A 19,470-nucleotide genomic window follows, 5' to 3' on the forward strand; every position below is an offset into this window, starting at 1 on the left:
GAGCGGCACCGACGCTGCCCTGGGAGAAGGTCAGGCGGTGGCGGCAGAGCCTGGTGGGAGAGGCTGACGCCTTCGAGAGGGCACCAAGCCGGGCGCGACCCAGGCCAGGTTGCAGGGCTCTCCGCCACAAATCCCTAAGTTCACCTACAACATCCTTACAGCGCAGAAAAGTCGGTGTTTCCTCCGGTCGCAGGGTCCGGGCACGGACAGTCGGGATGGCCCTGCAGCAGCGGCAGCCTGTCTCCAGCCTGTACGGACCTCGCCTGATCCCGCAGCGTGCTGGGTGCAGAGGGCTGGTTTGCAAAGTCCGTCCTTCAAACAGGCGTCCGTTCCGCCGGGCTCGGCAGGGCCGCCGAGTTCCCGGGGACGGGAGCGGGCTCCGCGCCCGCGCGCATCTATCCAGCCGATGATAGAGACGTTAATGCCGTTTTTGCTATCTTGGGAGGGAGCCAAAGCCGGCAGCGCGCGGCAGGCTGGAGGCGGTGCCGGCGAGCGGCTCGGCAAGGGTTAATTCCTCCCTCTCTGCCCCATTAGCAGTGGCGGCGGGAGGATGGATTCGGTCACGCCGCGGCGGCGGCGGAGGGGACGGAGCGCTCTCGGGGGCTCGCTTTGCCAGGACTCGCTCTGGACGGACTCTGCGGCTCGGCCGTAGCGCTGCCGTCCCGGGGGGGGGTGACGCGGCCCCCTTCCCCGGCTCCTGCCCTCGCGGCCGAGCTGGAGACCTCCAGGAGCCCGGACGGCCCCGCCGGCGGGCTGCCCATGCCCACGCCAATGCCAACAACGCCGGCGGCGACGGCGGCGGCAGAGGAGGCGGCAGCAGCCCACGTGCGCCCGGCGCAGGCACGGCCGCGGCCAGGCCTCGGCCGGCGGGCGAAACCCGTGGCTCGTCCCCTCCAGGAGCCGCCGGCCGAGCCCTCAAGGGTTAAGCCCCCGCCGGGATGGGGGTGAGCTCAGGTAGGCGTGAGTCTGAGCGGCTCCCGCTTTGCCGGAGCCGGAGCCGAGCTGCCTGCGCGGAGGAGGGGCCTGGCTGACCACTGCTGGTGCTATAAATCCCCGGCTCCTGCCACGCTCAGCGACTTAAGATGCACATGTGTCGGGAGAGGAACCGCCGGCTGCTGCCGTGAGGAGCCCTTAACCCCTTCCGCGCGGCACCAGCCGGCGCCAGCCTGCGGGGAGCACAGCGCGGGGACCCCCTGTGGGAGCACGCGGCCGGAGCCGGAGCCGGAGCCGGTGCCGGAGCCTCGTGGCGAGGAGGCAGCGGCAGCTTGCCGGGGCGCCCCACGTCCGACTCCAGCAAGCAGCATGAGCGAGCGGAGCTGAGGCTGCCCGGAGCAGGAGGAGCTCCGAAGAGCCCGGCGGTCCCGCAGCGCTTCCCCGCCGCCCCCTCGCCGCTCCCGGCCAACATGTCCTTCGCCATGCTGCGCTCGGCGCCCAGCCGGTACCTGTACCCCGAGATCAGCATGCTGTCGGAGGACGAGGAGAACGGCAGCGAGAGCTCCGGCTCCGACGAGAAGCCCTACCACCTGGACGCCGACGGCTACAGCATCAAGAGCAGCAAGCGGAGGAGCGGCAAGAAACCCAACCGGATCAACAGGGAGCCGCGGCAGCGTCACACGGCCAACGCGCGGGAGCGCGACCGCACCAACAGCGTCAACACCGCCTTCACCGCCCTCCGAACGCTCATCCCCACCGAGCCCGCCGACAGGAAGCTCTCCAAGATCGAGACCTTGAGACTGGCCTCCAGCTACATCTCCCACCTGGGCAACGTGCTGCTGGTGGGGGAGGCGTGCGGGGACGGGCAGCCCTGCCACACCACGCCAGCCTTCTTCCACCACGGCAGCGGCAGCCCCCCCGCGCGCGACTCCGAGAACTCCCAGCCCAAACAGATCTGCACTTTCTGCCTCAGCAACCAGAGGAAGCTGGTGAGTGGCTGCGTGCGCTCTTCCCGCGGGGCTCTCGGCGTGCCAGAGCGGAGCGGGGCGGGACGGGACGGGGGGAGCCGGCACGGCCGGCAGGGATCGCGGCAGCCCTGCGGGGCACGGTGCCGACGGCAGCCAGGGCACACGGCAGACCCCGGAGAGCCAGGCACGGACGGCGCGGCTGCCTCCCACCAGCACCTCCAGCTCTGCCGGCCCCGGCAGCTGCCTCCCGACCCGCCGCTYGTCTGCTGGGAGCGAGGCGATGGGATGGGGGAAAGGGCAGCCTTTTGGGGGCTGGAGATGGGTTTTGCAAGAACGGGAAAGGAAGGGAGGCAGTCGAGGGTCTGATCTCCCCTCTATCCGAGTCCGGGCAGAAGCGACTCAGGTCTAGGGCCAGCCGCGACTCCGGTGGCTCGGAGCCGGGCAGGGTCTCGCCGGAGGTGGCCGGGGTGAGCGCTGCCGGCTCCGCTCAGCCCGCTGCAGGGCCCGGCGCCTCGGGCAGCGGCGGCGGGCGCGGGGAGAGAGCCCGAGCCGGGGTCACGGCAAGCAGGACGGTGCTGCCCCAGGGGAACGTGGGGAGAGCGGCGCTCCCAGCTCCTCGGCGAGCCCTCGGGGAACGGGACCGCCATCCCGGCGCACCAAGGGACGCCCGTGGGTCTCCAGTGGGCAGCGAGTTTGAGCAGCGATKCTCCGGCTAGCCCGCTTCCCTTGGGGCTCCTCCGGCGCCGGCTTCCGACCCCGCGCCGTTGGGGAAGCACTCTGCTCCCAGTCCGCTGGCGGGCGGCTCTGCCTCCCGCTGGGACCGGCCTCCCGGCAGAGGGGTTTCTCCGTGCCTGCCGGGCACCAGCAATGCCGGGGGGGCCGGCGAGCCCAGCGCCGGCCCCAGCGTTGCCCGCAGCTCCATTGGGGTGGGCATCGCCACCACGGGGGCAGTGGGAAGGAGGGAGAGGGGGGTGGGCAGGGTTTTAAGCGAACCCAGCGCTGAACTGGGAGAATCCACCTTCCGCGGCAGCTCTGCTGAGGCTCCAGAGGCTGGTTGCACTAGTGCCCGGCACGAGCAGCCACCTTCACCAGCACATACCTGGTAGTCCCAGCAGTGCAGAACCTCCCCCAAGAGCCTTGGGCAGGGAGCGGTGGTGGTGGTGCGGAAGAGGGCTGCAGCCTTTGCCAGGGCTTTCCCGACATGTGGGGACAGCTCTCATCACCCGCACAAAACCAAACGGGGAAGAGGGTGCCAGGGAGGAGGTGGCTGTCGAGACCCAGCAGCTCGAGCCCTGCTCGGCTCCCCCGGGAAGAGCGTGCCCTCCATGGCTGGGTGTTAAAACCCTCTTGGTCTCCCGATGGTCGCTGGCGGGGCGGGAGTGAGGAGAGCACGAGAGCCGGGGCCGGCGGAGGGATGGCAGTCGGAGCCAGGCAGGCACACGCCGCTCTCTGAACCCGTTTAACCCCAGTGAGTAACATCCTGAAGAGGGAAAAGTCTTTGTTAAGGATTCAAGGCTCATTAAGCACGAAGCAGCGGCGGCAAAACCGGTCACGAGCAAACCCTGACAGCTTGAGTATTTCAAACAGGAAAACCCCAAACCCTGCTAATCCCCCTTGCACGTCCTCTCCAATTCACTCCATTAGGAGACAGCTCTGGGAACGGCAACGCGAAGAGTCTTAGCCTCTGGTAGGATTTACGCTGATAAATCGTAGCTCATCGAAGACGAGCACGTAGGGCTCTTTCCACTCGGGCCTCAGAGACCGAGTGCTTCCCCGTGTGCAGCCTTCGCGCGTATCAGTGCCAAACGCTCACCAGCGGGCGAAGGCTGCAAGCCACGGTGGTCCGAGCTCACCCACCGACCTGTTCTGTTCCTCTCTAGTGTCCTGAAGCCCCAGACTGCAAAGTGTCCTCGTGCTCCGACAAACCGTAGTCCCCACCTTTCCCTGCATGCCAGGCCAGGGTTATCCCAGTTTAAAAAGGGAAGCTGCAAGTGGGGAAGACCTTACGGAGCTGAGCTGGAAAACGTCCCCGTCTTCCAGTTACCAGCCTAACCAGAAACTTCTCGTATAATCTCCTTCCATCTTCTCCAAAGATCAAGCCTTCTCTGTCTCTTTTGCTGGCAATGCCACTTGCGCATCAGTTCCCATAAACCATGTCTCACTAGCATTGGCTCCTGCACGGGAGCAAACCCCAGGATAAGCACGTCCGCGCCAAGGCGCATGGAAAGGATAAGTAGTGCAGGAATCCTGAGCCAAGACGGGCCACCTCCCTTCCTTCAGCGCTTCTGGATTAATCTCCCCAAGATTAGATACACAGCGGCTATCAAAGGAGTCACGATACTTTGGTTTGACTGCAAAATAACCTAGGTTAGGTGCGTACGGGGAAGAAGGGATTGAACAAATGTGTTCCCAGTAAACAGTGCAAGCGTTTGGTCTCTGCTTGAGGTTTTACAGGCAGATAACAACGCAATAGCTTTTACTGTATGTTAAAAGAATAAAATAAACCATCTTTTATCAGGCAGGGGTTTTTTTGACAAATGGCAAGGAAATGAAAGCAAGCTCCTCTGCAGTTGCAGACACGGTGCAGCTGGGAGCTTGCAGCTCGTTTGACGTTAAGTGGAAGGGACCCCGTCTTGGCTCCCGAGAGCGAGACAGACAACGCCATCACGGACCGGAGAAACGGCCTCTGGGCGAGACCGCTGGCTTTCTACGAGCGCCCGAAGCCGAGCGACCGCCCTTGTGCGGGCCAGCTCCCGGCCCTTCGCCCTAGCGCTTGCAGCCTTCGGGTGCTCGGGGTGCTCAGCAACGTCCAGCGTGTGGCTCCTCTAAAGCTGATTGCCCCCGTATACCTGTCCCGCAAGGAAAAGGACACAGAACAGCTTCTCCTCTTCTCCCAAATTAACACCCAAACGCAGCTTTGCCCCAGGCTGAGCTTAAAGGAGAGCAGTTTGCAGCGGAACGTAGCTTTTCTTGCGCTGTTGGGTGCCTAAGTCAAAAAGTGGCTCATCCACCCTCTGCGTCTTTCACGCTCACGTATAATAACGTGGTTTCAGCCAATACGACCTCATGGTAGGCAACTCTCAAGCTCCGGCTTTCCAGCCTTTGCCAGAGAAGGGGTTCGTTACGGTAACCTCCCAAGGGATAGCCAAGGCGCTCCAGCTGAGCCCCGTCCGTACCGGGGGCGGCTGAGCTCCTTCCCCCTGCCGCTGGTTCCCCCGTCCGTTTTGAGCTCGATACGCCGCGCAGCGCCGGCAGCGGGGGACACCTTCGCGTGCATGCGTGTTGCGGCCGACTCACTGAAACGTCCTCCCTCCCGCAAGGCCCCGCGCATGCCGTACCGGCCCCGTTCCGTGTCCGTGCCGAGGCGCAGGGGCTGCGCCGAGCCGCGACTCCCCGGGGAAGCGGCTGTCRCGGCTCCGGCCGCGAAGGACCTGCCACGCTTCTGCACGCGTGGTGGGCACGCACCGATGCGTGCATGCATGCCGAGGGAGGCGGCGAGCAGAGGAGCAGAGGCGTGAGCCGCCGGGCAGAGGCGTTCCCAGCGAGCGGGGTGGCAGGACAGGAGCCCGGGCAGCGCGGTCGGGGGCTGCCCGCAACCGTGGGCGCCCCGCGGGACAGAGCCTTGGGGCAACCGGGGCAGCAAACTTCCTGCAAATATTCCCCGTTCACCTTGGCACCTTCCCGCTTTCGCCGGCAGAGCCGTGCCCCGAAGGGCAAAGGGGCTTGCCCAGATTTAAGCCGCGTGACTCAGTCTAGCCTCGAGCCCGGGCGTCCGGCTTCCTCATCCAGGAGACTTTCCCGCGTCGGGCTCAAACCGACACCATCTCACGGGAAAGATCCCTCTTTAGAGAGACTCACGCTTAGGTGTCCCCCGCCAGCCGAGAAAGGCTGAGCTCTGCTAAAGGGCTCCGTCCAGGCCGGCGGCTGGTCGTCCGCGTGCCAGTTCCCCGCAGCGAGGGAGAACCAGGCGCTCCTAACTGCGGGACAACGCGGAGGCAGGGTGGCAGCGACGGACGGCGGTCCGCTGGCACTGCTGGGAAGCGGACGCGTCCGATTCCCGCAAGCAGAGCCCCGGGAGAGGCAGCTGCGGGCTCCCTTTTGTCCCCCAGGCAAGATTCCCTCTGGATTGACTGAGGTCCGGAAAGGGCTCAGGGACTGTCCCGGGCACGTCACCCTCCCGAGAAGGGAAGGGAGCGTTTAGCGACCACCCAGCCTCGAGAGCTCCGTGTTTCTCCAAGCGTTTCCCCTTGCGGTTGTGGCCTTTGCCGTCCCCTCCAGGACAAACAGTGCCGGTGGGGAGAAAAGGGGACGTTTCTTCTCCAGTGACCTTCTCAGTTGGAACGGCTGCCATGGCTCAGGGAGAGCTGTCGGGCAGCCTGCACTGGGCGCTGGTCTGGACTTATCTAAATACCAAAAAGCCCAAATCCAAACCAAGCCTCTTGCTGAAAGTGCTCGGGAGACAAGGACCCTCACGGTCTCCTCGGTGTGCCAACGGCCCTTGGAGAACGCACGTCCCCGCCGCCCGGAGCGCGCGGAGCCACAGGGGCAAGGACCAAGGGGAAGGAGAGCGTGGGGCCAAGAGACACGGGCGATGAGCTGGGTGGGCCACCCCCGAGCAGGCAACGCCAAGGCTTTGCTCCCGTTAAAATAACGAGGGATGAGCGTCCGGCATGAGCCGTTCTGCGCTCTGGCGTGCTGGGAGCAGGCATTTCTTCGGAAAGCGGGCTGGGGAGAGGGCCCAGAGACCACCCGGGAGCTGAAAGGTGTCGCAAGGCCCTCGGGGAGCAAAGGAGACGGAGAGCGAAGCCCTGGCGCAGAAACCCTGCTGCTCTCACGTTTCAGGCTGGGCGGCAGGGCAGGAGCAAAGGCCACCGGCACCTCCGCCTCCCCGGGGGGCTCAGCTGTAACTTCACCCGCGGGGCGGGAACCCGATCCTCGCCGCTGGGACGCCTTCAGGCTCGGCTCCATTGGCAGGCTCCCGCCCAGGGCCGGAGCACCGGGTGGGGGGCCGGCGGGCAAGGAGGACGGCACCTCACCCATGGGGGTCTTTAAATGCGCCCGCCGCAGCTGCGGGCGCCCGGCTCAGACGCGCCGAGTGCTGCCAGCTCACGACGCTCCGTCTCGCGAGAGGCGAAATAGCGGCGAACGCTCTGGAAGGCAGCCTGGGTCGAGCGGGCCTGTGATTTGCCTCGAAGCGAGAGATTCCCAGCCAGAAATCTGGGTCAACATCAGCAGATGTGAGGAGGAGGAGGAGGAGGAGGAGGGAACCAGGAGCAGGTGATGGGTCCGCACCAGAGGCGCTGGCAGGACCCTCTGCTCGCCGGGAGACGGGGGGTTTCATCGCCGGTCTAGCAGCACCGCTCGCAGCCCCCCTCTCCCACGGCCCGGCCGCACCACGGGGCCACGAGTTTAGCGGAGGCGGCAGACAGCAAGGGCTGGGCAGAGCGACGCGCCGGGGGCTCCGCGCAGCCCGCCGCAGACGGAGCCTCGCGCCCCGTCGTCGCCGCCACTGCTCCCTCCCCGGCGGGTCCGCGGGGTGAGGCCGCCCCAGGGGACTGGACACCGGAGCTCGCGGTGTCCTCGGCGTCCTCCTTGCAGCCGCTTCCCCCACCGACACCCTCCGTCCTCCTCTTGCCACTGCGCAGGGCACTGCCGGCAAGCGCGCGGGATGGATGGACGGACGGACGGATGGGACGGGACAGGCACTAGGCAGCAGCGACCGGAGTTTGAAGCAGAGGGCAGGTTTCGTGCTAAAAGCCCTATCGCCGCCCGCTCCGTTAATGAATTAACACGCAAGCGTCCCCGGACACCTCTCCTCCCAAGCAGGGCCGCGACGTGCTCCCAAGGAGACCCTCCGGCCCGCGGGACCCCCGCTGGAGCCTCGCGCCCTGCATGGAGCAGCGCCAGCTGCTTCCCGGGGGAGAACGATCCCTGCGGACGGGGTGCGAGCCGTGCGGAGGGCGCCGGGCCACGGGGCCGGAGCTGGAGCAAGGGCAGGCTGTGCGTGCCGCAAAGCCCCGCTCGGACCGGGAGCTCAGTGCCCCGCACCAGCGCCGTCCCCCCTCTCCCCCCGGCGTATCTGCAAGATGGGACGGCTCCGCGGCCCTGTAATTTACTGTTCCTGCTGCACTTAATGGCAGCGGAAAGGCAAGGTGATAGGGGAAAAAATATGAGGCGGGATTTTCCGAATCCCCATTTCCTCTCCAGACAGCACAAGAACTCCTGGGGCCTGAACATCTGGGAAATTTAATTTTACCGTTTCGGAGCTGAACTCCCCTTCCCCTCCCCTCCCCGCCCCCGGTAACAAAGGAAGAGTCAGAGCAGGGGCCGCACGTGCGGCGGTGGGGGAGGCTGCGCCGCGGCCGCGCTCCGCACCGGCACCAGCACCGGCAGCGGGAGACGGCGGGGAGCCACCTACGCTGCCGGCCCCGACACGCTGGCGAGCAGCTCACCACGGCCCCGATCCCAGGAGCGGCTGGGATGCAGGGAGAGGGGATCCCAGGAGTGGCTGGGATGCAGAGATGCAAAATCCCGAGCTGGGCGCTGCCACCTGCGCAAGTTTGGTTGCCCGCAAGGCGACCGCTGCCGCTACCTCTGCCTCCGAGCGACTCCGAAGGGAGCGGGCTGGGAATGCCGGCGTCCCAAGGAGCGCGTGAGGAAGGGGCAGCAGAGAGGAGGCGCCGGGGAAGCCCCCTGGCAGCGCCAGGACAGGCGCCGCGGGGAGGGAGGCGGCAGCTGCAGGAGCAGGGCTGCGAGGCCTCRGCCGGCACCTCCGGATCCACCTCCGGATCCCCGGGGGGGACGCTGCCTGGGGAAACGCTGCCCCGCGTCGCCTGAGAGCTGTCAGAGTGGAGCTGTCGCAGGCCGCACCGGCGCGGGGAGGAGCGAGAAGCTCCCAGGCTGGAGCCGGGGCGCTGGCAAAATTCCCGGCTCCAGGTGTGTTGTTTTAACTTGGCCTTCTCCCTCTTCTCTGCAGAGTAAAGACCGAGACAGGAAGACGGCGATTCGGAGCTAGATGATTACAAGTTCAGGAAGGACAACGAGGAGGAGCAGAAGGAGGAAGGACGGAAAAGCCACACACACCAAACCACAGCCACGGACATTCCTGCCTTCACCCTGCTGCTGGGCAGAGCCGCACGGCTTCGCCCCGGAGGAACTTACCTACCTGACTGCGCACGCTGCCTCGCCTCGGGAGAGGCCGGCCGTCCTCTCGGCTCGGAGCGGTGCCCGCGGACGGGAGGYGACCAGGGATCCCGGCGCGGCAGGAGCCCGCGGGACCGCGCGCGGCAGCTCGGAGGGCCGCCAGCGGCGCCGGGACGCTCCGCGGCGGTGAAGGCAGCGGCGCAGCCCCCGCTCGGCGAGCCAAGGGGGGCAGGGGAGCTGCTCCAGGGCTCCCGGGAGGGACGTCCCCGCGCCCGGCCCTGCGGATGCCGCGCGCACGGCGGCTCTCGGGGGAGAGTGAGAGAGAGAGAGCTTGGACATTGCCTGTCCCRGGTCCGGCTCGAGCAGCGCCGGTAAAACTGCTTACCGAAACGCCCTGCGCCCCCCCGTTCCCCCCGCAGCTTTGAGCCACTCCGCCCCCCGAACTCTGAGTGCTGGGGTGCTGCACTTGTGGAGTTTAATCAATACATGCTGGTGTTTCATGTCATTGATATGATAATATAAAGCCTGAGCAATTTGTATAATTAAAAATGAATATGGTTCTGACTCCCGGCAGACGCTCCCTTCCTTCCACCCCCCCCCCCCCCCCTGTCTGCTCACAACCTCCGGCTCTAACCACCCTCCGGTCACCACGCGTGCGGGCCCCGGCGCCAGGGCTGCTCCCAGGCACCGAGCGCGGAGCCCTGGCCGGCACGAGCCGCCCGGTCCCCCCGCGGCACGCGGGAACGCAGCTGGAGCGCCAGGCAAAACGCAGGGACTCGGTGACAASCAGGCGCTGCAGCTGAGCGGGGAAACAAACCGTGCGCGTGCGCCGCGGCAGCATCGGCGCCAAACGGCCGTCGCCCGGGCAGGGCTGGCGCTGGCGGCTCTCCGGCCACAGGGCTCCGACGTGCCGGTTCTCRTGTCGCCCACAGGGCAGAGCCAAGGCTACGGAAAGGACGGAGGGAAGGTGGAGCGCCGGCCTCCTCCGAGCAGCAGGCGAGGGGCCGTGCCTTTCGGCAYGCCAGCAGGCCAAGGTGCCGAGTCCTGCCGGAGCAGCAGCCCTGCCGGGCACCAGGAATGCGTTGGCTTCCCAGCCGGCGGGAACGGCGTCACGCAGGGGGCCCCGCGCGGTCCCACGAGCCCACGCCGGGAGCCCCCTSTGCAAGAGGGACCGGGGCTGCCGGGGCCCGGGAAGGGAGGTGACTGCCCGGAGCTGCTCCGCTGGGAACGGCACGCAGGCAGTGGGTCCGCGCGGAGGACGCGGCGCAGGGGCCGGAGGGGAGAGCGGGGGCTGGCAGCCGGGGACGCGGCGCAGGGCACGCGGACAGCGGGCTCGGAGCGCCACGGCAAACGGAAAGCTGTTCCCAGCGGGGCCACTGGTGCGACACGTCCAGCGCCGCATGTCCAGGGAGCCCGGCTCCGCATAACGGCTGGAAGTGTTCCGCTTCACACGGATGGAAATTTTTATATTTTTAATTTTAATATTAGCGGTTTCAAAGCTGGAGGAAGAGGTTTGGAAAGCGTCCCCGCCTCGCAGGCAGGACTCGCAGGCATACACAAGCAGCGAGGGATGTTTTTAAGATGAAATTCAGAGGCGTCGGGGAGGAAAACTTTGATTCCCTAGAGTCCTTCTGGGTCCTGCCGATGAGGTCGTAACACTCAGCACTTAAGCGATGCTTCACCGATTCCAGGGGATGCTGCCAACTGGTCCCCACCCACCCCGAGACGGCCGCGGTCGCGTAGGGACAGGAGACGGGGCCGCGAGCAAATAAAAACACCGCACGGCACCGAAAAGCCTGTTTTTGTGTGTGCCAGTGCGGCCGGCAGCGCYGGGAAGGGTCGCGGAGCGCCGCCCCAGCGGAGGCGCGCCGTGCACAGCGCCATCCCGCACGGCCCCTTCCGGGTGCGCATCCTCCTCCGGTGCCTCTGGGCTCCGCAGGGAAAAAGCCTCGGAGGCGGCCAGGAAGGGAAGGGCTCGCGCAGGTACCGAGGCAGGAGACGGAGCTCTCCCCCTGCGGCAACGGCATTTACTGTCGGCGCCGCTGGCTGGCACCGGGCTCCGGGCAGGAGCGGAGCTCGGATGCCGCCGCTCCGTGCAGGGTGCACAGCGGAGGGAGGCCCGCAGGCAGGTCCGGCTCCCAGCGCAGCCGCTTGCTTCCCCGGCCCGTTCCCGGGACACGCCGCCCCGCAGCGGGTAAAATCTCCCCGGCTTCGCAGAAAAGCGTTCCCAGCTCTAGCGACTGTTTCCGCTCCCCCCGTTGGCGCCGGGAGGACRAGCGGACATCCGCGCGCGGCTGCGCGGCAATTGCTCTCAGCTGTGCGATAGGGCCTGCCCCGGTGCAGAGCAATTTTCCACCGCATATTTGCTTCGTGAAGTCACAGGTAGTTCCAGGATTCACACGTCTACCCGCGTGCAGGCGGCGCCGGCGGCCCGGGCGGGCAGCGAGACGGGCTGCAGCRCCGCAGGCGAGCGCCGCCTCCCCGCAGCCGCCGGCGCCGGCCCTGGGGCAAGTCACCTCTTGCCTCCTCGGCCAGCCCGGCCTTTGCCTCCAGCTTCTGGGCTTTGCCCTTTTCCACCTTGCAAGGTTCAGCGCGGCGCGGCTCAGCCCCCCTCCGCCCCAGCTGCTGCACCACTGCCTGGAAACCGGAGCGAGCTACAGACGGAAACACACACCGACGTGGTGGAGAGACCGGGACAAGGCGGCTGCAAGCTGAACCAACAGGGTAAACCTGAGCCAGGCCTGGCAGGAGCCGTTCCAGGCACCTCGGGGTTTCTCCCCACCTTTTAACCCCAGAATGACCAACCAAACAGTAGCTCTGGGCACTGGCTGTTTCATAAAATTGCTGTGTGCCTCTGCCGGGGATCACCTGACTGCTTGGAGCAGGATTTCTTTAAAGCATTTATCAGTTTATTTATTTTGGGGGATTCCTAGTCAGAACAGCCGCCGGGGCTGCTGAAGTGGCACTGCAAAGGGCTTCCTCGCACGGYTTCCTACCACGGGTTCCCTGCTGCCCGGCTACGGCATCTCAGCAGAGCAYGCTGGACCAAGGCCCAGCTCCGGAGACAGTCCAGAGAGCTGGAGCTGCAAGACAGCACCGTTAGATACCACCCACTCTGGTCACCTGAGCCGAGCTCCGAGGCAGGGACAAGAACCATAGCTCGTATCTTAGCTGGGCGCCTAGAAGATGAAGAAACAAAATGGGCAATTTTGCAAGCAGCCTTTTTAAAACTTGAAGATCCCCGACTCAAAGAGGGCACTGACCCTCCCTCCCYCAAACCTCTCAATGCACCGAGAGCCACAACTTTCAAGGAGACCCAAATAAGCATGATCTGGGAGCGCATTCCAGCTTCAAAACAGGAAGAGGCTCTCAGTCTCCTGCAACCACGCTGTCCCGAGGTTGAGCAGCACGGTGCTGGGCTTGGAGGCACCAGCTCATCCCTGCCACCTCCCTCACCGTTAGACAGAAACGCTTATCAAAACAAGCGCCGGTGCAGAGACTAAGGGCAGATGAAGCACGCTGAGATGTGTTTAATCCAGCACAAACAGATTTCAGGCCACGGCTGTCTTCTGCTACACTACCCATGGCCCGATCCTGTCACATGAAGACCTCTAGCACCATGCTTTCTGCGCCGGGACTGCTTAGCACACTAACAGCATGAAGTCGCTTCGTGGTTGAGTGGCTCCACGCCACGCAGCACGCCACGAGCCTCCTTCGCAGGCCGGAGAGCCCTTGCAAAGCGAGCTTTCCCTGGCCACGGCTCGGACGGAGGGTGCAACCTGCTGAGGGCTTCGCACCTCTCCCAGTCCTGCCTGCACCCCTCGCTTCTCCCCAGAGCCCGCCGGAGGAGGGAGGCCGACCACAGCGTCCCGGAGGATGGGAGGGGACCGGCAGCCTCCCCGCACGGAGAGCTTTAATCCTGTTCCCCGCGGTGCGTGCTGCAGCACCCGCCGCACGCTAGCCCGCGCGCAGCAGCTAGCCCTCGTCGTGGGTCTGGTGTGAATTAGGGACACCGAGCGCCGGCAGCAACCCGAGACGGAGCTGCCGCCAGTTCTGCTGCAGGAGGTTTCTGTCTGTCCCAGCCGTACGCTCACTGACCCCAGCGCTCCCCAGAGCGACYGCGATGTCTCAGCAATAATCTCCGAACCAACAGCAGAGACACCGGGCCGGCTGCCAGCAGAGCGGCTTTATGGCACTTTCATACTCGTTAGCCGAATGACCGCCCGGGGAGCCATCTCCTGCCAGCGGCTGCGCCGAGCAGCCACTGTCTGCCCTTCCCCTGCCTCCCGCTGCCCCTCGCCCCCGAGCTTTAGCGTCACCCCTGGTCCCCGGCCTGGCGCCGAACTCCGCCGCCTTGCACCGGTCGCACGGGAAACGCCAGACCCAAACCGCAAGCGAGGTGACGGAGGCCGGGCGCACCGCTCCGCGCAGGGCCCCCAGCGGGGGGCACGGGGCCCCCGGCTGCCGAGCTCCACGTGGGCTCAGCACGCCGGCGCGCCTGCGACGGGAGGCCCGCGCTCGGGCCGCGGCTGCCTCCGCTCCCGCTCGCTTCCGCGCGCCCTCCCCCACGGCCCCGCGCCGTCGCCCTTCGGCTACGGCTGCAGCTGGCAAGCCGTTAAAACAAGGCAGGTGACAATTATGGGTTAGCTAGCAAAGCCTTAGGAAGGTCTCCGAGAAGAAAGGCAAACGCTCTTTGAACACCCTTCTGGCAGCTGGGGAAAGAGGCCTGGCCCAGGGCTTGCTGCAACCCTCCGCTAGCTGCAAGGCTGACCACGGGCCAGGGCAGGAGAGCTCGGGCACCCTGTTCCTCGTGTGACCTCCCCGCTCCCCGCAGCATCGCTCCTGGGCACCCCTTCTCCTTGCCTGAATCCCTGCAGCATCGCTCCTGGGCACCCCTTCTCCTTGTGTGAATCCCTGCAGCATCGCTCCTTGGACACCGCTTCTCCTCGCCTCAATCCCCACACCATCGCTCCTTGGACACCCCTTCTCCTCGCCTCAATCCCCGCACTGTCGCTCCTTGGACACCCCTTCTCCTTGCCTCAATCCCCGCACCATCGCTCCTTGGACACCCCTCCTCCTCGCCCCACTCCCAGCTCCCTGCAGCACGCACTCATGATGGCTTGGGATGTCCAGCATGTCCCTGTCCCCTTCCTGCACCAGCCCACCTGCCCCGTGAGCAGTGGAGCACCCCGGGATGTATACGGCCTCCTCTCGCAGGGCTGGGAGAGACCCCGGGGTCACCGGTGCAGCCCCGGGTGTCTCCCGCATCCCTTCTGGGTAACCCCATCCACACCCGCCCTGAAGGCACAACCTGCCATGAGCTAGGCCTTTGCCTTGGAGCCTGCTTCGGCAGCGCTGTGTGTTCCTACGCAGCGCGGTACCGTGACACCCCTTCCCTCTTTCGGACCCTCACCCCAGCAAATCAGCCCTTCCCTGCGCACCCCGGCGTCGGCTTCTGCACCCGCTCTGCCCTCAGCTCAGGTTTTTGGGAGCACACGCTGGACACCCTTTGCAGGGCAAGCCGGGACCCTTCCCTGGTGCAGCGGYGCCAACAGTTCGCTGTCTCCAGCGGAAAGGCCTCTCCCCGCACACCCAGCGTCGCTGCTGCCTCTGCCCTGGCTCTAACGCTGAGGCCTCGGAGACATTCGCTCGCACACCCGAGGTCCTTCGCTTCCCGTCACTGCAGTGCCAGGCACTGGCCCAGCAGCATTTCCTCTCCCTGCCGTTTTGCAAAAGGCCACAAGCAGAAGAGAAGAACGAACCAGCCCTGCGGCGAGCTGAAACAGGTTACGCAGCCGGCTGCCAGCGTGCGAAAGGAAAAGCAAGACGAGAGGAAAATATTCTCCAGTCCCTTGCRGCTCTGCCAGGCCCGGGGGACAAGAAGGAACAACACGAGGGACTAGGAGAGGAGACYGTCTAGCTGGTGTCCATCTGCTTTTTCTGGAGCTCTTGTAGCCCTCTCCTCRCGGTGACCCGTCAAACAGCACAGCGGCAAGTGATGCAGGGCAGCTGCTCCAGCTGCTCCAGCGCACACACCTCCAGCCCCCCGGGGATGGGACTCCTCAGCCTCTACGGGCAACCTGCTCCCGCGCTTGACCCTCTTTGATTCTGTCCCACGAGTGAGAAAGGGGAAAGGAAAAAGAGATGAAGYTTCCCTTGATTGTAAGGAATTCCTTCCAAATGCTCCCATACTGCTGATGCCGTAGAAACTTGCCCTCCGGGGAGAAACCCTGCYGTCTCCTACAAGCCCCCAAGCTGCCTGGGTTAAAGTCCACCGCTTTCATCTCCTCATTTACCAGCAAGAGAAAAAATGGCTCCAGAGAACCAGGGGGGAAAATTACACCTGCAGCCTCCGGGCTGCCYGTGCCCAGAGCTGCCCCGACGGGGCGTCCATCTAGAGACCCGCCGCACGGCAAGGTTTTCCGGGTGGACAGAGCCCCTCTCACCCGGTCCAGCAGCAGGCACCGAGGGACCCGGCTGGCAGAGTTTCACCCCAGACAGGCTGAAAGCTGCATCGGCAGCACAGCTCCAGCAGYCAAGGCAGAGTGACCAAACCTCGCGGACAAGAGTGATCCCTCGAGAGCTGTCAGGCGGCAGCCGGAGGCGAATGCATGGGCTAGGACGCAGCGGGAAGCGGGGTCAGAGCTGCCYGGCAGGGAACAGCCGCTCCCGAGCAGGGCTCCAGATCCCGTCGCCAGAGGAGGATTCCTTCCCTGACGGTTTCATCTGCGGGGATGGGAAGCGGCTGCGTGCTCTGGGCTTGCCGCACTTGACGGCAGCCAAAGCACGCTTGGAGCCCACTGGAAAAAGCAGGGCCAGGGATCTAAGAGCACGGAGACGGGCAGCCCTGCGCCTACACTGGTCTGCAGCTGGGAATGCTGCTCCTGCAGCTGGGAACGCTGCTCAGGAGTGGGGAGTGCTGCTGGGGAGCTGGGAGCRCTGCTCCTGCAGCTGGGAACGCTGTTCAGGAGTGGGGAGTGCTGCTCCTGCAGCTGGGAATGCTCCTCGGGAGCAAGGAGCATGACATTTTGGGGCAGCAAAACTTGCCTTTTCTGCTCCAGCTCCTTTATCAGATCCCCAATTAACTGCTTGCTGGTCATTTATCTGCTGACAGACAGATCCTTAGGGACAGCCATGCAGATCCGTAGCCTGGAAAAATACTTTCCAAAATGTCTGGTTATGGTGACTAAGCTAAGTACTCCCGAGTTAAGTGGCAAACTCTCGGAGCAGCTAGGTCCACGCCTGACTGCAGCGGGCCCTGGCAAGCAGCAGCCCTGGCAGAAGCCTGTTTCCAGGTCTGGCACTGAACTACGGCGCGCAGCACGGCTACCGGAGCAGGGAACGGGGCCGGTGCGAGGTGCGGAGGTGGAGCGAATGCCTGGAGCTTAGCGCTCRCCAGAGCAGCTCCTGGCTAACTCCTTTTGCGCGTGCGCTGCGGGCGCAGCCACGCTGACCCCCAGGGGAAGCAGGCAGCCATCCAGGGCCACCGCGAGGCTGCTGGAAGCCTTGGGACACGGAGGCACTGAATCGCGCCGGCAGCAAGCCGAGCCCAGYGAGCAGGCGATGCACAGCATCACCCACGTGGCGTGCCCCAGCTAGGGGCGGCTCCAGCGCACGCCGGCTGCAGGGCCCGAGGCSGCTCTGAGCAGGTGTTCCCGCTCCCTGCACACTTGGGTACCGCAGGTGAGGAAAGACGGCATGTCACAGAGGGGAAACCCCGTCCCGGACGGGACTAGGGACGATGCATTTGAAATGACGGGTCCAGCCGCCCACGGAGCGACCGTAGCCAGTCGGCGCACGGGGATTTACACGCAGGCGGGTTTCAGGGTGACAAGAAGGACGTCACCAACGCCACGCACCAGACCGAACTGTTTGGGGCTGAGCGAGAGAGGAGTCGGAGCGAGAGCAGAAGGACTCCTGCTCCCTGGTCTCTCCTCCCACCGCTGGACGGACCGAAGACGCCCAAGATCTCGGTCCCTTACGGGGCTGCACGGCGCAACCTCACTCCCTTGCCTGTGCCGGGTCACCCGGCTCCGCCGGCGAAGGCTCGGAGCAGAGCCGGAGGCGAGCAGAGCCGGAGGTGAGCAGGGGCCACCGTGTGCCTGCGTCCTCTCCGTCCCTCCCTCCGCAGCCCGGGCGGCAGAGGAAAGCTCTGCGGCAGCCTTGCCAGTCGGCGGGATTTTCCCCTTGCGCCGGCATGCGCTAACCAGGATCTCTGTTTCCGAGTGCTCGGCCCCCAGCCCCGGCGGGGGGCGAGTAAAATGTCAAAAGAAGGAAGAGAGGAAAGCCCAAGCACACCCACGCACTCCCACACGCAGGGCCCTGCTCGAGCGCTCCAGCTCAGCTCCAGGGACCAATTTCCCCGGCTATTCCACACGGCTGCGGGGCTCCAGGGAGCTCTGAAAACAGGAAGCCAGCGGTGTAATTTTGAAGGAAATTCTCAAAGCCAAGCCATTAAGGGCTAAAAAGGAGGCTGCATCCAATCCGATCGGAACAGAACAAAATAAAAAACATTATAATGGCAGGTTCAATATTGAGAGTAACCCAATTCCAGATTTCCTCCTCCTAATCCTGCAGGAACCCGCAGATGGCTGGGGGAGGGGGCTGTGCCCAGCCAGGCCAACGGGGGCCGCGGCGCTGCCGTTCCCGCATCCCCCCGGTGCTCCCGCAGCAGCTGCCACCGGGAAGCGGCGCAGCACGGCGGGCAGCTGCCTCCGCTCGGGAGAAAGGCCCGGACGCAGGCACCCGGACGGGGTGCTTTCCTGGGTGGCCAGGCCCGCTGCCAAACGACCCCATCTTAAATGGCAACTGCTTTCCTGGTTCCTGCAGCTTTCCTGGTTTACGGCTTAAGGGAGCTCCCCGGCTTCGTGCGAGTGAGCTGGGGCCCTGCACGGATGAAAACTTCCTGCTGCTTGCTACGGCTGCTCCCCGCGCTCACAGCCGGCAGCGCGCGGGGAGGTTGCTGAAGGCAGGAGGGAGGTGGGGAGAGCGAGTGGGGTCTGGCCCCCGCCGGCCGCAGGCTGCTTGGTTCAGGCCCAACGCGCACTTGAGTGAGGAAACTTCTGCTGCCCCGTAACTAGAGGCAGTGGGACCCTTCTGCAAGGCAGGTCCCTCCTGGTTCTCAGGGGGGACTTCAACCAGCCTGATATCTGCTGGAGAGACAACACAGCTAGGCACAAACAGTCCCGGAGGTTCCTGCAGAGCATTGGTGATCGCTTCTTGACACAGGTGGTGGAGGAGCCAACGAGGAGAGGTGTGCTGCTGGACCTCGTACTAACAGACAAAGGAGGACTGGTTGGAGATGTGAAGGTTGGGGGCAGCCTTGGCTGCAGTGCCCATGAGATGGTGGAGTTTCGGATGGTGCGGGGAGGAGGCAGGGCACTGAGTAGGATTGCAACTGTTGACTTCAGGAGAGCAAACTTTGTCCTCTTCAGGGAGCTCCTTGGAGGAATCGCATGGGTTTGGGCCCTAGAAGGAGGGGGGGTCCAAGAGAGTTGGTTCATATTCAAGCATCACTTCCTCCAAGCTCAAGAGCGGTGCATCCCTATGAGTAGGAAGTCAAGCRAAGGRGGCAGGAGACCTGCATGGATGAGCAAGGAGCTCCTGGCAAAACTCAACCAGAAGAAGGAAGTATACAGAATGTGGAAAGGGGGAGGGGCCACTTGGGAGGACTATAGGAACGTTGTCAGAGTATGCAGGGATGCGCCGAGGAAGGCCAAGGGCCGTTTGGAGTTAAATGTGGCGAGAGATGTCAAGGGCAACAAGAAGGGCTTCTTCAAATACATGAGTAGCAAAAGGAAGACTAGGGAAAATGTGGGCGCGCTGCTGGATGGGGCGGGTGCCCTGGTGAGGAAGGATGCAGAGAAGGCAGAGTTGCTGAATGCCGCCTTTGCTTCAGTCTTTCCTGCTGAGGCCAGCCCTCAGGAACCCCCGATCCTGGAGGCAAGAGAGAAAGTCTGGAGAAAGGAAGACTTTCCCTTGGTTGAGGAGGATCAGGTTAGAGATCATTTAGGCAAACTTGACTCCCACAAATCCATGGGCCCTGATGGGATGCACCCAGGAGTGCTGAGGGAGCTGGTGGACGTTATTGCTAAGCCACTCTGCCTCACCTTTGAAAGGTSATGGAGAAGAGGAGAGGTGCCTGAAGACTGGAAGAAAGCCAGTGTCACTCCAGTCTTCAAAAAGGGCAAGAAGGAGGACCTGGGAAAGTAGAAGCCAGTCAGCCTCACCTGCATCCCTGGAGAGGTGATGGAGCAGGTCATCCTGGAGGCCATCTCCAAGCATGTGGAGGAAAAGGTGGTGATCAGGAGTAGTCAGCATGGCTTCCCCAAGGGGAACTCATGCTTAACCAACCTGATAGCCTTCTCTGATGGAATGAGTGGCTGGCTGGTTGAGGGGAGAGCAGTGGATGTTGTCTCCCTTGACT

The 19,470-nt window shown here is 64.6% G+C and overlaps 2 protein-coding genes across 2 annotated transcripts in view; one reads left to right on the top strand and one right to left on the bottom strand.

The window, feature by feature from the left end:
• BOP1 (block of proliferation 1) overlaps window positions 1-19,470 on the bottom strand; it is a 66,301-nt gene that overhangs the window by 11,458 nt on the left and 35,373 nt on the right. The gene's annotated exons all lie outside the window — the stretch shown is intronic.
• On the top strand, window positions 1,276-9,167 carry SCX (scleraxis bHLH transcription factor). Its single transcript, XM_026088151.1, has 2 exons — window positions 1,276-1,922; window positions 8,878-9,167. Exons 1-2 carry the CDS (start codon window positions 1,404-1,406, stop codon window positions 8,914-8,916), a joined length of 558 nt encoding a protein of 185 aa, XP_025943936.1. The 5' UTR covers window positions 1,276-1,403; the 3' UTR covers window positions 8,917-9,167.

Source organism: Apteryx rowi, unplaced genomic scaffold, assembly GCF_003343035.1.
Source record: "Apteryx rowi isolate R43461 unplaced genomic scaffold, aptRow1 scaffold_753, whole genome shotgun sequence".
Taxonomy (NCBI): Eukaryota; Metazoa; Chordata; class Aves; order Apterygiformes; family Apterygidae; genus Apteryx; species Apteryx rowi.